The following is an 18,558-nucleotide window of genomic DNA, read 5'->3' as shown; positions in this document are numbered from 1 at the left end:
TTTCTATCCATGTATTCTACCGATATACTACATATTCTATCCATGTATTCTACAGATATACTACATATTCTATCCATGTATTCTACAGATATACTACATATTCTATCCATGTAATCTACAGATATACTACATATTCTATCCATGTATTCTACAGATATACTACATATTCTATCCATGTATTCTACAGATATACTACATATTCTATCCATGTATTCTTCAGATATACTACATATTCTATCCATGTATTCTACAGATATACTACATATTCTATCCATGTATTCTACAGATATACTACATATTCTATCCATGTATTCTACAGGTATACTACATATTCTATCCATGTATTCTTCAGATATACTACATATTCTATCCATGTATTCTATAATACTACATATTCTATCCATGTATTCTATAATACTACATATTCTATCCATGTATTCTACAGATATACTACATATTCTATCCATGTATTCTATAATACTACATATTCTATCCATGTATTCTACAGATATACTACATATTCTATCCATGTATTCTTCAGATATACTACATATTCTATCCATGTGTTCTATAATACTACATATTCTATCCATGAATTCTATAATACTACATATTCTATCCATGTATTCTACAGATATACTACATATTCTATCCATGTATTCTACAGATATACTACATATTCTATCCATGTATTCTATAATACTACATATTCTATCCATGTATTCTATAATACTACATATTCTATCCATGTATTCTTCAGATATACTACATATTCTATCCATGTATTCTACAGATATACTACATATTCTATCCATGTATTCTATAATACTACATATTCTATCCATGTATTCTACAGATATACTACATATTCTATCCATGTATTCTATAATACTACATATTCTATCCATGTATTCTACAGATATACTACATATTCTATCCATGTATTCTACAGATATACTACATATTCTATCCATGTATTCTATAATACTACATATTCTATCCATGTATTCTACAGATATACTACATATTCTATCCATGTATTCTTCAGATATACTACATATTCTATCCATGTGTTCTATAATACTACATATTCTATCCATGAATTCTATAATACTACATATTCTATCCATGTATTCTACAGATATACTACATATTCTATCCATGTATTCTACAGATATACTACATATTCTATCCATGTATTCTATAATACTACATATTCTATCCATGTATTCTATAATACTACATATTCTATCCATGTATTCTTCAGATATACTACATATTCTATCCATGTATTCTACAGATATACTACATATTCTATCCATGTATTCTATAATACTACATATTCTATCCATGTATTCTACAGATATACTACATATTCTATCCATGTATTCTATAATACTACATATTCTATCCATGTATTCTACAGATATACTACATAATCTATCCATGTATTCTACAGATATTACATATTCTATCCATGTATTCTTCAGATACTACATATTCTATCCATGTATTCTACAGATATACTACATATTCTATCCATGTATTCTACAGATATACTACATATTCTATCCATGTATTCTACAGATATACTACATATTCTATCCATGTATTCTACAGATATACTACATATTCTATCCATGTATTCTACAGATATACTACATATTCTATCCATGTATTCTTCAGATATACTACATATTCTATCCATGTATTCTATAATACTACATATTCTATCCATGTATTCTATAATACTACATATTCTATCCATGTATTCTACAGATATACTACATATTCTATCCATGTATTCTATAATACTACATATTCTGTCCATGTATTCTACAGATATACTACATTTCTATCCATGTATTCTACAGATATACTACATATTCTATCCATGTATTTTTCAGATATACTACATATTCTATCCATGTATTCTATAATACTACATATTCTATCCATGTATTCTTCAGATATACTACATATTCTATCCATGTATTCTACAGATATACTACATATTCTATCCATGTATTCTACAGATATACTACATATTCTATCCATGTATTCTACAGATATACTACATATTCTATCCATGTATTCTATAATACTACATATTCTATCCATGTATTCTACAGATATACTACATATTCTATCCATGTATTCTACAGATATACTACATATTCTATCCATGTATTCTACAGATATACTACATATTCTATCCATGTATTCTACAGATATACTACATATTCTATCCATGTATTCTACAGATATACTACATATTCTATCCATGTATTCTACAGATATACTACATATTCTATCCATGTATTCTACAGATATACTACATATTCTATCCATGTATTCTACAGATATACTATATATTCTATCCATGTATTCTACAGATATACTACATATTCTATCCATGTATTCTTCAGATATACTACATATTCTATCCATGTATTCTATAATACTACATATTCTATCCATGTATTCTTCAGATATACTACATATTCTATCCATGTATTCTACCGATATACTACATATTCTATCCATGTATTCTACAGATATACTACATATTCTATCCATGTATTCTACAGATATACTACATATTCTATCCATGTATTCTACAGATATACTACATATTCTATCCATGTATTCTACAGATATACTACATATTCTATCCATGTATTCTACAGATATACTACATATTCTATCCATGTATTCTTCAGATATACTATATATTCTATCCATGTATTCTACAGATATACTACATATTCTATCCATGTGTTCTACAGATATACTACATATTCTATCCATGTATTCTACAGATATACTACATATTCTATCCATGTATTCTTCAGATATACTACATATTCTATCCATGTATTCTATAATACTACATATTCCATCCATGTATTCTATAATACTACATATTCTATCCATGTATTCTACAGATATACTACATATTCTATCCATGTATTCTATAATACTACATATTCTATCCATGTATTCTTCAGATATACTACATTTTCTATCCATGTATTCTACCGATATACTACATATTCTATCCATGTATTCTACAGATATACTACATATTCTATCCATGTATTCTACAGATATACTACATATTCTATCCATGTATTCTACAGATATACTACATATTCTATCCATGTATTCTACAGATATACTATATATTCTATAAATGTATTCTACAGATATACTACATATTCTATCCATGTATTCTTCAGATATACTACATATTCTATCCATGTATTCTATAATACTACATATTCTATCCATGTATTCTTCAGATATACTACATTTTCTATCCATGTATTCTACCGATATACTACATATTCTATCCATGTATTCTACAGATATACTACATATTCTATCCATGTATTCTACAGATATACTACATATTCTATCCATGTAATCTACAGATATACTACATATGCTATCCATGTATTCTACAGATATACTACATATTCTATCCATGTATTCTACAGATATACTACATATTCTATCCATGTATTCTTCAGATATACTACATATTCTATCCATGTATTCTACAGATATACTACATATTCTATCCATGTATTCTACAGATATACTACATATTCTATCCATGTATTCTACAGGTATACTACATATTCTATCCATGTATTCTTCAGATATACTACATATTCTATCCATGTATTCTATAATACTACATATTCTATCCATGTATTCTATAATACTACATATTCTATCCATGTATTCTACAGATATACTACATATTCTATCCATGTATTCTATAATACTACATATTCTATCCATGTATTCTACAGATATACTACATATTCTATCCATGTATTCTTCAGATATACTACATATTCTATCCATGTGTTCTATAATACTACATATTCTATCCATGAATTCTATAATACTACATATTCTATCCATGTATTCTACAGATATACTACATATTCTATCCATGTATTCTACAGATATACTACATATTCTATCCATGTATTCTATAATACTACATATTCTATCCATGTATTCTACAGATATACTACATGTTCATTCCATGTATTCTACAGATATACTACATATTCTATCCATGTATTCTACAGATATACTACATATTCTATCCATGTATTCTACAGATATACTACATATTCTATCCATGTATTCTACAGATATACTACATATTCTATCCATGTATTCTTCAGATATACTACATATTCTATCCATGTATTCTATAATACTACATATTCTATCCATGTATTCTACAGATATACTACATATTCTATCCATGTATTCTACAGATATACTACATATTCTATCCATGTATTCTACAGATATACTACATATTCTATCCATGTATCCTTCAGATATACTACATATTCTATCCATGTATTCTACAGTTATACTACATATTCTATCCATGTATTCTACAGATATACTACATATTCTATCCATGTATTCTACAGATATACTACATATTCTATCCATGTATTCTTCAGATATACTACATATTCTATCCATGTATTCTACAGATATACTACATATTCTATGCATGTATTCTATAATACTACATATTCTATCCATGTATTCTACAGATATACTACATATTCTATCCATGTATTCTACAGATATACTACATATTCTATCCATGTATTCTATAATACTACATATTCTATCCATGTATTCTATAATACTACATATTCTATCCATGTATTCTTCAGATATACTACATATTCTATCCATGTATTCTTCAGATATACTACATATTCTATCCATGTATTCTGTAATACTACATATTCTATCCATATATTCTTCAGATATACTATATATTCTATCCATGTATTCTACAGATATACTACATATTCTATCCATGTATTCTACAGATATACTACATATTCTATCCATGTATTCTACAGATATACTACATATTCTATCCATGTATTCTACAGATATACTACATATTCTATCCATGTATTCTATAATACTACATATTCTATCCATGTATTCTACAGATATACTACATATTCTATCCATGTAATCTACAGATATACTACATATTCTATCCATGTATTCTATAATACTACATATTCTATCCATGTATTCTACAGATATACTACATATTCTATCCATGTATTCTTCAGATATACTACATATTCTATCCATGTATTCTTCAGATATACTACATATTCTATCCATGTATTCTATAATACTACATATTCTATCCATGTATTCTTCAGATATACTACATATTCTATCCATGTATTCTATAATACTACATATTCTATCCATGTGTTCTACAGATATACTACATATTCTATCCATGTATTCTACAGATATACTACATATTCTATCCATGTATTCTATAATACTACATATTCTATCCATGTATTCTACAGATATACTACATATTCTATCCATGTATTCTACAGATATACTACATATTCTATCCATGTATTCTACAGATATACTACATATTCTATCCATGTAATCTACAGATATACTACATATTCTATCCATGTATTCTATAATACTACATATTCTATCCATGTATTCTACAGATATACTACATATTCTATCCATGTATTCTACAGATATACTACATATTCTATCCATGTTTCTAGCAGATATCTACAATTTCATCCATGTATTCTACAGATATACTACATATTCTATCCATGTAATCTACAGATATACTACATATTCTATCCATGTATTCTATAATACTACATATTCTATCCATGTATTCTACAGATATACTACATATTCTATCCATGTATTCTTCAGATATACTACATATTCTATCCATGTATTCTTCAGATATACAACATATTCTATCCATGTATTCTATAATACTACATATTCTATCCATGTATTCTTCAGATATACTACATATTCTATCCATGTATTCTATAATACTACATATTCTATCCATGTATTCTACAGATATACTACATATTCTATCCCATGTATTCTTCAGATATACTACATATTCTATCCATGTATTCTATAATACTACATATTCTATCCATGTATTCTACAGATATACTACATATTCTATCCATGTATTCTACAGATATACTACATATTCTATCCATGTATTCTACAGATATACTACTATATTCTATCCATGTAATCTACAGATATACTACATATTCTATCCATGTATTCTATAATACTACATATTCTATCCATGTATTCTACAGATATACTACATATTCTATCCATGTATTCTACAGATATACTACATATTCTATCCATGTATTCTACAGATATACTACATATTCTATCCATGTATTCTACAGATATACTACATATTCTATCCATGTATTCTACAGATATACTACATATTTCTATCCATGTATTCTACAGATTATACTATATATTCTATAAATGTATTCTACAGATATACTACATATTCTATCCATGTATTCTTCAGATATACTACATATTCTATCCATGTATTCTATAATACTACATATTCTATCCATGTATTCTTCAGATATACTACATATTCTATCCATGTATTCTACCGATATACTACATATTCTATCCATGTATTCTACAGATATTACTACATATTCTATCCATGTATTCTACAGATTACTACATATTCTATCCATGTATTCTACAGATATACTACATATTCTATCCATGTATTCTACAGATATACTACATATTCTATCCATGTATTCTACAGATATACTACATATTCTATCCATGTATTCTACAGATATACTACATATTCTATCCATGTATTCTTCAGATATACTACATATTCTATCCATGTATTCTACAGATATACTACATATTCTATCCATGTATTCTTCAGATATACTACATATTCTATCCATGTATTCTACAGGTATACTACATATTCTATCCATGTATTCTTCAGATATACTACATATTCTATCCATGTATTCTATAATACTACATATTCTATCCATGTATTCTATAATACTACATATTCTATCCATGTATTCTACAGATATACTACATATTCTATCCATGTATTCTATAATACTACATATTCTATCCATGTATTCTACAGATATACTACATATTCTATCCATGTATTCTTCAGATATACTACATATTCTATCCATGTGTTCTATAATACTACATATTCTATCCATGAATTCTATAATACTACATATTCTATCCATGTATTCTACAGATATACTACATATTCTATCCATGTATTCTTCAGATATACTACATATTCTATCCATGTATTCTATAATACTACATATTCTATCCATGTATTCTATAATACTACATATTCTATCCATGTATTCTACAGATATACTACATATTCTATCCATGTATTCTATAATACTACATATTCTATCCATGTATTCTTCAGATATAGTACATATTCTATCCATGTATTCTACAGATATACTACATATTCTATCCATGTATTCTACAGATATACTACATATTCTATCCATGTATTCTACAGATATACTACATATTCTATCCATGTATTCTACAGATATACTACATATTCTATCCATGTATTCTACAGATATACTACATATTCTATCCATGTATTCTTCAGATATACTACATATTCTATCCATGTATTCTTCAGATATACTACATATTCTATCCATATATTCTACAGATATACTACATATTCTATCCATGTATTCTATAATACTACATATTCTATCCATGTATTCTACAGATATACTTCATATTCTATCCATGTATTCTATAATACTACATATTCTATCCATGTATTCTACAGATATACTACATATTCTATCCATGTATTTTTCAGATATACTACATATTCTATCCATGTATTCTATAATACTACATATTCTATCCATGTATTCTATAATACTACATATTCTATCCATGTATTCTACAGATATACTACATATTCTATCCATGTATTCTTCAGATATACTACATATTCTATCCATGTATTCTATAATACTACATATTCTATCCATGTATTCTATAATACTACATATTCTATCCATGTATTCTACAGATATACTACATATTCTATCCATGTATTCTATAATACTACATATTCTATCCATGAATTCTACAGATATACTACATATTCTATCCATGTATTCTACAGATATACTACATATTCTATCCATGTATTCTATAATACTACATATTCTATCCATGTATTCTACAGATATACTACATATTCTATCCATGTATTCTACAGATATACTACATATTCTATCCATGTATTCTTCAGATATACTACATATTCTATCCATGTATTCTACAGATATACTACATATTCTATCCATGTATTCTACAGATATACTACATATTCTATCCATGTATTCTACAGATATACTACATATTCTATCCATGTATTCTACAGATATAATACATATTCTATCCATGTATTCTTCAGATATACTACATATTCTATCATGTATTCTACAGATATACTACATATTCTATCCATGTATTCTATAATACTACATATTCTATCCATGTATTCTACAGATATACTACATATTCTATCCATGTATTCTACAGATATACTACATATTCTATCCATGTATTCTACAGATATACTACATATTCTATCCATGTATTCTATAATACTACATATTCTATCCATGTATTCTACAGATATACTACATATTCTATCCATGTATTCTTCAGATATACTACATATTCTATCCATGTATTCTATAATACTACATATTCTATCCATGTATTCTACAGATATACTACATGTTCATTCCATGTATTCTACAGATATACTACATATTCTATCCATGTATTCTACAGATATACTACATATTCTATCCATGTATTCTACAGATATACTACATATTCTATCCATGTATTCTACAGATATACTACATATTCTATCCATGTATTCTTCAGATATACTACATATTCTATCCATGTATTCTACAGATATACTACATATTCTATCCATGTATTCTACAGATATACTACATATTCTATCCATGTATTCTACAGATATACTACATATTCTATCCATGTATTCCACAGATATACTACATATTCTATCCATGTATCCTTCAGATATACTACATATTCTATCCATGTATTCTACAGATATACTACATATTCTATCCATGTATTCTACAGATATACTACATATTCTATCCATGTATTCTACAGATATACTACATATTCTATCCATGTATTCTTCAGATATACTACATATTCTATCCATGTATTCTACAGATATACTACATATTCTATCCATGTATTCTATAATACTACATATTCTATCCATGTATTCTACAGATATACTACATATTCTATCCATGTATTCTACAGATATACTACATATTCTATCCATGTATTCTATAATACTACATATTCTATCCATGTATTCTATAATACTACATATTCTATCCATGTATTCTTCAGCTATACTACATATTCTATCCATGTATTCTTCAGATATACTACATATTCTATCCATGTATTCTGTAATACTACATATTCTGTCCATATATTCTTCAGATATACTATATATTCTATCCATGTATTCTACAGATATACTACATATTCTATCCATGTATTCTACAGATATACTACATTTTCTATCCATGTATTCTACAGATATACTACATATTCTATCCATGTATTCTACAGATATACTACATATTCTATCAATGTATTCTATAATACTACATATTCTATCCATGTATTCTACAGATATACTACATATTCTATCCATGTATTCTACAGATATACTACATATTCTATCCATGTATTCTACGATATACTACATATTCATCCATGATTTCTTATATACGACTATTCTATCCATGTATTCTTACAGATATACTACATATTCTATCCATGTAATCTACAGATATACTACATCTCTATCCATGTATTTCTATAATACTACATATTCTATCCATGTATTCTACAGATATACTACATATTCATCCATGTATTCTCAGATATACTACATATTCATCCATGTATTCTCAGATATACTACATATTCTATCCATTATTCTATAATACTACATATTCTATCATGTATTCTTCAGATATACTACATATTCTATCCATGTATTCGATAATACTACATATTCTATCCATGTATTCTACAGATATACTACTATTCTATCCATGATTCTTCAGATATACTACATATCTATCCAGTGTATTCTATAATACTACATATTCTATCCATGTATTCTACCGATATACTACATATTCTATCCATGTATTCTACAGATATACTACATATTCTATCCATGTATTCTATAATACTACATATTCTATCCATGTATTCTACAGATATACTACATATTCTATCCATGTATTCTTCAGATATACTACATATTCTATCCATGTATTCTTCAGATATACTACATATTCTATCCATGTATTCTATAATACTACATATTCTTTCCATGTATTCTTCAGATATACTACATATTCTATCCATGTATTCTATAATACTACATATTCTATCCATGTATTCTACAGATATACTACATATTCTATCCATGTATTCTTCAGATATACTACATATTCTATCCATGTATTCTATAATACTACATATTCTATCCATGTATTCTACAGATATACTACATATTCTATCCATGTATTCTATAATACTACATATTCTATCCATGTATTCTACAGATATACCACATATTCTATCCATGTATTCTACAGATATACTACATATTCTATCCATGTATTCTACAGATATACTACATATTCTATCCATGTATTCTTCAGATATACTACATATTCTATCCATGTATTCTATAATACTACATATTCTATCCATGTATTCTACAGATATACTACATATTCTATCCATGTATTCTACAGATATACTACATATTCTATCCTGTATTCTACAGATATACTACATATTCTATCCATGTATCCTTCAGATATACTACATATTCTATCCATGTATTCTACAGATTATACTAATATTCTATCCATGTATTCTACAGATATACTACATATTCTATCCATGTATTCTACAGATATACTACATATTCTATCCATGTATTCTTCAGATATACTACATATTCTATCCATGTATTCTACAGATATACTACATATTCTATCCATGTATTCTATAATACTACATATTCTATCCATGTATTCTACAGATATACTACATATTCTATCCATGTATTCTACAGATATACTACATATTCTATCCATGTATTCTATAATACTACATATTCTATCCATGTATTCTATAATACTACATATTCTATCCATGTATTCTATAATACTACATATTCTATCCATGTATTCTTCAGATATACTACATATTCTATCCATGTATTCTTCAGATATACTACATATTCTATCCATGTATTCTATAATACTACATATTCTATCCATGTATTCTTCAGATTATACTACATATTCTATCCATGTATTCTACAGATATACTACATATTCTATCCATGTATTCTACAGATATACTACATATTCTATCCATGTATTCTACAGATATACTACATATTCTATCCATGTATTCTACAGATATACTACATATTCTATCCATGTATTCTATAATACTACATATTCTATCCATGTATTCTACAGATATACTACATATTCTATCCATGTATTCTACAGATTACTACATATTCTATCCATGTATTCTATAATACTACATATTCTATCCATGTATTCTACAGATATACTACATATTCTATCCATGTATTCTACAGATATACTACATATTCTATCCATGTATTCTATAGTACTACATATTCTATCCATGTATTCTACAGATATACTACATATTCTATCCATGTATTCTTCAGATATACTACATATTCTATCCATGTATTCTTCAGATATACTACATATTCTATCCATGTATTCTATAATACTACATATTCTATCCATGTATTCTTCAGATATACTACATATTCTATCCATGTATTCTACAGATATACTACATATTCTATCCATGTATTCTACAGATATACTACATATTCTATCCATGTATTCTATAATACTACATATTCTATCCATGTATTCTATAATACTACATATTCTATCCATGTATTCTACAGATATACTACATATTCTATCCATGTATTCTACAGATATACTACATATTCTATCCATGTATTCTATAATACTACATATTCTATCCATGTATTCTATAATACTACATATTCTATCCATGTATTCTACAGATATACTACATATTCTATCCATGTATTCTTCAGATATACTACATATGCTATCCACATACTGTCCATAATATGGCTGGTGGCATTGTCATGCTGGAGGATCATGTCAGGACTAGCCTGCAGGTAGGGTACCACATGAGGGAGGAGGATGTCTTCCCAGATAGCCTGCAATGACGACAAGCCCCAGACCATGATGGACCCTCCACTCTCAAATTGATCCCGCTCCAGAGTACAGGCCTCAGTGCAACGCTCATTCCTTCGACGATAAACGTGAATCCAACCATGACCCCTGGTGAGACAAAACCGCGACTCGTCAGTGAAGAGCACTTTTTGCCAGTCCTGTCTGGTCCAGCGACGGTGGGTTTGTGCCCATAGGTGACGTTGTTGCCGGTGATGTCTGGTGAGGACCTGCCTTACAACAGGCCTACAAGCCCTCAGTCCAGCCTCTCTCAGCCTATTACGGACAGCCTGAGCACTGATGGATGGATTGTGCGTTCCTGGTGTTACTCGAGCAGTTGTTGTTGCCATCCTGTACATGTCCCGCAGGTGTGATGTTCGGATGTACCGATCCTGTGCAGGTGTTGTTAGACGTGGTCTGCCACTGCGAGGACGATCAGCTGCCCGTCCTGTCTCCCTGTAGCGCTGTCTTAGGTGTCTCACAGTACGGACATTGTAATTTATTGCCCTGGCCATATCTGCAGTCCTCATGCCTCCTTGCAGCATGCCTAAGGCACATTCACGCAGATGAGCAGGGATCCTGGGCATCTTTCTTTTGGTGTTTTTCAGAGTCAGTAGAAAGGCCTCTTTAGTGTCCTAAGTTTTCTTAACTGTGACCTTAATTGCCTACCGTCTGTAAGCTGTTAGTGTGTTAACGACCGTTCCACAGGTGCATATTAATTAATTGTTTATGGTTCATTGAACAGTGTTTAAACCCTTTACAAGGAAGATCTGTGAAAAGGGACGTTTCTGAGTTTATATATGTTTTCATATGTGTGCATATACAGTTGAAGTCGGAAGTTTACATACACCTTAGCCAAATAAATTTAAACACAGTTTTTCACAATTCCTGACATTTAATCCTCGTAAATATTCCCTATCTTAGGTCAGTTAAGATCACCACTTTATTTTAAGAATGTGAAATGTCAATTGTTTTTTGTATTGTATTTGTAGCCCTGGATGTTCTAAAAAGAAAATGGCAAAATGGCGGCAGGGCAAGTAGATGAATGAAAGTAGTGAATTTCAGCTTTTTCACTGTGTGACCATTGGAGTTGTGTCTTTTTTCTCTAGGCGTGTACATCCTGATAGCTGTGGGAGCAGTGATGATGATTGTAGGGTTCCTTGGTTGCTACGGTGCCATCCAGGAATCTCAGTGCCTCCTTGGAACGGTGAGTGAGTGACCACTAGAGGGCAGCAGGACACACTACTACAGGGCAGCAGGACACACCACTAGAGGGCAGCAGGACACACCACTAGAGGGCAGCAGGACACACCACTACAGGGCAGCAGGACACACCACTAGAGGGCAGCACCGCATGTCTTCCCTGTGGCACAGTTGGTAGAGCATGGTGTTTGCAACGCCAGCATGGTGTGTGCAACGCCAGGGTTGTGGGTTCGATTCACACAGCAAAATAAAATGCATGAAATGAAATGTATGCATTCACTACTGTAAGTTGCTCTGGATAAGAGCGTCTGCTAAATGACTAAAATGTAAATGTCTTTTAGGACACGCCGCTCAACATTGGAGTGTAGCAGGGCCCTACAGCGCTATCTCTCAGGGATAGAATATATATTTTATTATCTATCGGTTAGAACAGAAATGTATTTTTTTTTTACCTTAATTAACATATCCAGATATACATACACGTTGAGAGGCACAGGGTCAGCCACAGTGCAGCGTCCCTGGATGGACAGCAATACTGACAGACGTGTAAACATGGGAGAGTAGCACAACCCTACAGCTCTCTCTCTCTCTCTCTCTCTCTCTCTCTCAGTAACACAGCGCCTCTCTCTCTCTCTCTCTCTCTCTCAGTAACACAGCCTCTCTCTCTCTCTCTCTCTCTCTCTCTCAGTAACACAGCCTAGCTCTCTCTCTCTCTCTCTCTCTCTCTCAGTAACACAGCCTTACAGCTCTCTCTCTCTCTCTCTCTCTCTCTCTCTCTCTCTCTCAGTAACACAGCCTCTCTCTCTCTCTCTCTCTCTCTCTCAGTAACACAGCCTTACAGCTCTCTCTCTCTCTCTCTCGCTCTCTCAGTAGCACAACCCTACAGCTCTCTCTCTCTCTCTCTCTCTCTCTCTCTCAGTAGCACAACCCTATAGCTCTCTCTCTCTCTCTCTCTCTCTCTCTCTCAGTAACACAGCCTTACAGCTCTCTCTCTCTCTCTCTCGCTCTCTCAGTAGCACAACCCTACAGCTCTCTCTCTCTCTCTCTCTCTCTCTCTCTCAGTAGCACAACCCTATAGCTCTCTCTCTCTCTCTCTCTCTCACTCTCTCTCTCTCTCTCAGTAACACAGCCCTACAGCTCTCTTTCTCTCTCAGTAACACAGCCGTTCAACACACAGGAGAGTAACACAGCCTTTCAACTCTCTGAGCCCATCTCTCAGTAACAAGCCCTCCAGCTCTCTCTCTCTCTCTCTCTCTCTCTCTCTCTCTCTCTCTCTCTCTCTCTCTCTCTCTCTCTCTCTCTCTATCCTTTTTGTGGAAGATCAAGTTTTGGCCTTCAGTAAAGTAAAGCCCTGAGATTACACATATGCCCATTTTTGAAAAAGTTTGACAAATTAATCTCTCTTTTGTCTTTCTCTTTCAGTTCTTCTTCCTGTTGGTGTGCCTCTTCGCCTGTGAGGTGGCTGCTGGGATCTGGGGATTTAGTAACCGAGACACAGTAAGACACACACGCACAAGCATGCACATGCCCGCATACACACACACACACACACACACACACGTCGACTCTACCAAACTCTGCTATCTCCGTTCGTTCCAGATCTCCAAGGAGATGATAAACTTCTATGACGCGGCGTACATCAAGTCAGTGGACGTCATAGACTCTTCTAGCAAAACAGCTGCTATCAAAGTCCTGGAAGTGTTCCACGAGACGGTAGGTCACCACTCTCACCTCTGGGTTATTTCATCATCATTTTAATCTGTTAAAGTGGTTAACAGAGTTGTAGCAATAATGTAGTAATGTGATTATAAAACACTAGCTATTCCTGTAGATCCTGAAGATCAGAATTGACTGCGTTTACACAGGCAGCCCAATTGTTATCTTTTATTCATTAATTGTGTCTTTTGACCAATCAGATCAGCTCTGGAAGAAAAAAAAGAGCTCATCTGAAAAGATCTGATGTGATTGGTTAAAAAATCAATTTGTGAATTAATAAAATATAAAATCAAGTCAAATCAAATTGTATTTGTCACATGCGCCAAATACAACAGGTGTAGACCTTACAAGGAAATTCTTACTTACAAGCCCTTACCCAACAATGCAGTTTTAAGAAAAAAACAATAAATAAAAGTAACAAATAACTATAGAGCAGCAGTAAAATAACAATAGCGGGGTTATATACAGGAGGTACTTGTACAGAGTCAATGTGGAGGCTATATACATTTACATTTACATTTAAGTCATTTAGAAGATGCTCTTATCCACTTTACAATAGTGCATCTAAATATTTTAGGGGGGGAGGGGTTAGAAGGATTACTTTATCCTATCCTATATACAGGGGGTACCGGTACAGAGTCAATGTGGAGGCTATATACAGGGGGTACTTGTACAGAGTCAATGTGGAGGCTATATACAGGGGGTACTTGTACAGAGTCAATGTGGAGGCTATATACAGGGGGTACCGGTACAGAGTCAATGTGGAGGCTATATACAGGGGGTACCGGTACAGAGTCAATGTGGAGGCTATATACAGGGGGGTACAGAGTCAATGTGGAGGCTATATACAGGGGGTACCAGTACAGTGTCAATGTGGAGGCTATATACAGGGTGTTACGGTACAGAGTCAATGTGGAGGCTATATACAGGGGTACCGGTACAGAGTCAATGTGGAGGCTATATACAGGGGGTACCGGTACAGAGTCAATGTGGAGGCTATATACAGGGGGGTACTAGTACAGAGTCAATGTGGAGGGGCACCAGTGTAGAGGTAATTGAGGTAATATGTACTGTGCATGTAGGTAGAGTTATTAAAGTGACTATGATAATAACAGAGAGTACTGTAGCAGCAGCGTAAAAGAGGGTGTGGGGGGAGGCAATACAAATAGTCTGGGTAGCCATTTGATTAGCTATTCAGGAGTCTTATGGCTTGGGGGTAGAAGCTGTTTAGAAGCTTCTTGGACCTAGACTTGGCACTCCGGTACCACTTGCCGTGCGGTAGCAGAGAGAACAGTCTATGACTAAGGTGGCTGGAGTCTGACAATTTTTAGGGCCTTCCTCTGACACCGCCTGGTATGGAGGTCCTGGATGACAGGAAGGAATTGGGCTGCTGGTGTAAACGCTGTTTAATATTGAAAATGTATCTGTTATTGCTGAGGGAAAAAGATGCACATCTTATCTCAGAGTTATTTCATGATAACTGTGGTCTTTTTTTTGGAACAATACCTTTCTAAAAATGTATTCTCCTCAATGCTCACAGATCACTGCACCTGTACATAGCCCATCTATAATTTAGCCCAAACTACTACCTCTTCCCCTACTGTATTTATTTATTTTGCTCCTTTGCACCCCAGTATTTCTACTTTCAAATCTACCATTCCAGTGTTTTACTTGCTATATTGTATTTACTTTGCCACCATGGCCTTTTTTGCCTTAACCTCCCTTATCTCACCTCATTTGCTCACATTGTATATAGACTTATTTTTCTACTGTATTATTGACTGTATGTTTGTTTTACTCCATGTGTAACTATGTGTTGTTATATGTTGTCAAACTGCTTTGCTTTATCTTGGCCAGGTCGCAATTATAAATGAGAACTTGTTCTCAACTTGACTACCTGGTTTAAATAAAGGTGAAATAAAAATAAATAAATAAATAAATAAAAATGCGATCGTTGTACTGTGACGGTTCTGTAGAACTGAGGGAGGGCTGGGGGAGAGAAATATCAATCAATCAATCAATCACATGACTGAGCGGTTGTCTCTACCTGTGTCCTCAGCTGGACTGCTGTGGTAAAGGAGATGACTCTCCCTTATTCAAACAAGTAGCCGTAGCTCTGTGTCCCAAGAAGACGCAGGACGATGCCTTGTTGAAACCTCAGGTACAGTTCACACAGCGCGTTGTCCCCCAGGTCAATGTCCAATGATTCAGAGGGTTCGGGTTCAATACGGGTAGACACATTTAAGTTGAACGTCTTCATTTGTGCAACTGACTAGGTATCCCCCCCTTTTACCTTCCCTTTCCAATGGTTTGATATTTGGTGAAGTAGTTCAAATGGATGTTTTATAATATTTGGATTTTGCAAAAAACATTGGCGTCCCAAAAACAGCATTCTCTCCTGGAAGGGAATCATAATCATTATTACTGTAAATCTCTATGTACTATTTTAAATGAATGCTTTACACAGCACATTTATATGGCAGGAGGAAAACAAACGTTTAAGTGTTGGTCGTTATCGACCTCCCTGTGTTCCCCTCCCACTAGAGCTGTCATCTGAAGCTGAAGGACCTCTTCTCTGAGAAGCTCTGCCTGATTGGTCTAGCTGCCCTGGTGGTCGCTGTCATCATGGTGAGCGGTGTTACCATGGAGACGCTTCCGGACCGCGGTTGGATTACTTTTCTGTTATATTCTATAATCCACTGCGCTACCGTAAACAAAACTTTGGAAGTTACTATCTGTTACTACTAGTTACTATCTGCACAGACAGAAAGGTTCTCCTGACCTCTGCTGTCCTGACTGAGTGAGGACAGATGTTGAAGTCTTGATAAAGACCTTCCTCTTCTTCTTCCTCTGTAGATCTTTGAGATGATCTTCACCATGGTTCTCTGCTGTGCGATCCGCAACGCCACCCCAGTGTACTAGAACCACAGAACCGTAATAGAACAACAGAACCATAGAATGACGGAACCGTGGAATCATAGAACCACAGAACCATATTGGAGGGGAAAGTCCTCTACAGATCAAAGCCAACAAAGGGGATACAAAATGTTATGTTATGTTTTGTGTTGTAGTTTCTGTTATGTTTTGTTTAGTTCCTGTTATGTTTTGTGTTGTAGTTCCTGTTTTGTGTTGTAGTTACGTTTTGTGTTGTAGTTCCTGTTTTGTGTTGCAGTTACGTTTTGTGTTGTAGTTCCTGTTTTGTGTTGTAGTTCCTGTTTTGTGTTGTAGTTCCTGTTCTGTGTTGTAGTTCCTGTTTTGTTTTGTAGTTCCTGTT

At 32.5% G+C, this 18,558-nt stretch overlaps 1 protein-coding gene across 1 annotated transcript in view; it reads left to right on the top strand.

The window, feature by feature from the left end:
* The window catches only part of LOC115196595 (CD81 antigen), a 35,495-nt gene extending 17,181 nt beyond the window's left edge, over nt 1–18,314 (top strand). Inside the window, exons 3-8 of the mRNA XM_029757458.1 lie at nt 13,475–13,572; nt 14,991–15,065; nt 15,168–15,281; nt 17,344–17,445; nt 17,829–17,912; nt 18,141–18,314. Of these exons, the coding sequence (XP_029613318.1) occupies nt 13,475–13,572; nt 14,991–15,065; nt 15,168–15,281; nt 17,344–17,445; nt 17,829–17,912; nt 18,141–18,206 (539 nt within the window). The 3' untranslated portion in view covers nt 18,207–18,314. The remainder of the gene's footprint in view (nt 1–13,474; nt 13,573–14,990; nt 15,066–15,167; nt 15,282–17,343; nt 17,446–17,828; nt 17,913–18,140) is intronic.
* The last annotated feature ends 244 nt before the right edge of the window (nt 18,315–18,558 follow it).

This window comes from Salmo trutta, chromosome 7 (assembly GCF_901001165.1).
Source record: "Salmo trutta chromosome 7, fSalTru1.1, whole genome shotgun sequence".
Lineage (NCBI taxonomy): Eukaryota > Metazoa > Chordata > Actinopteri > Salmoniformes > Salmonidae > Salmo > Salmo trutta.
Note: the sequence above shows the minus strand (reverse complement) of the source record. Positions and strands in the feature narration are given on the sequence as shown.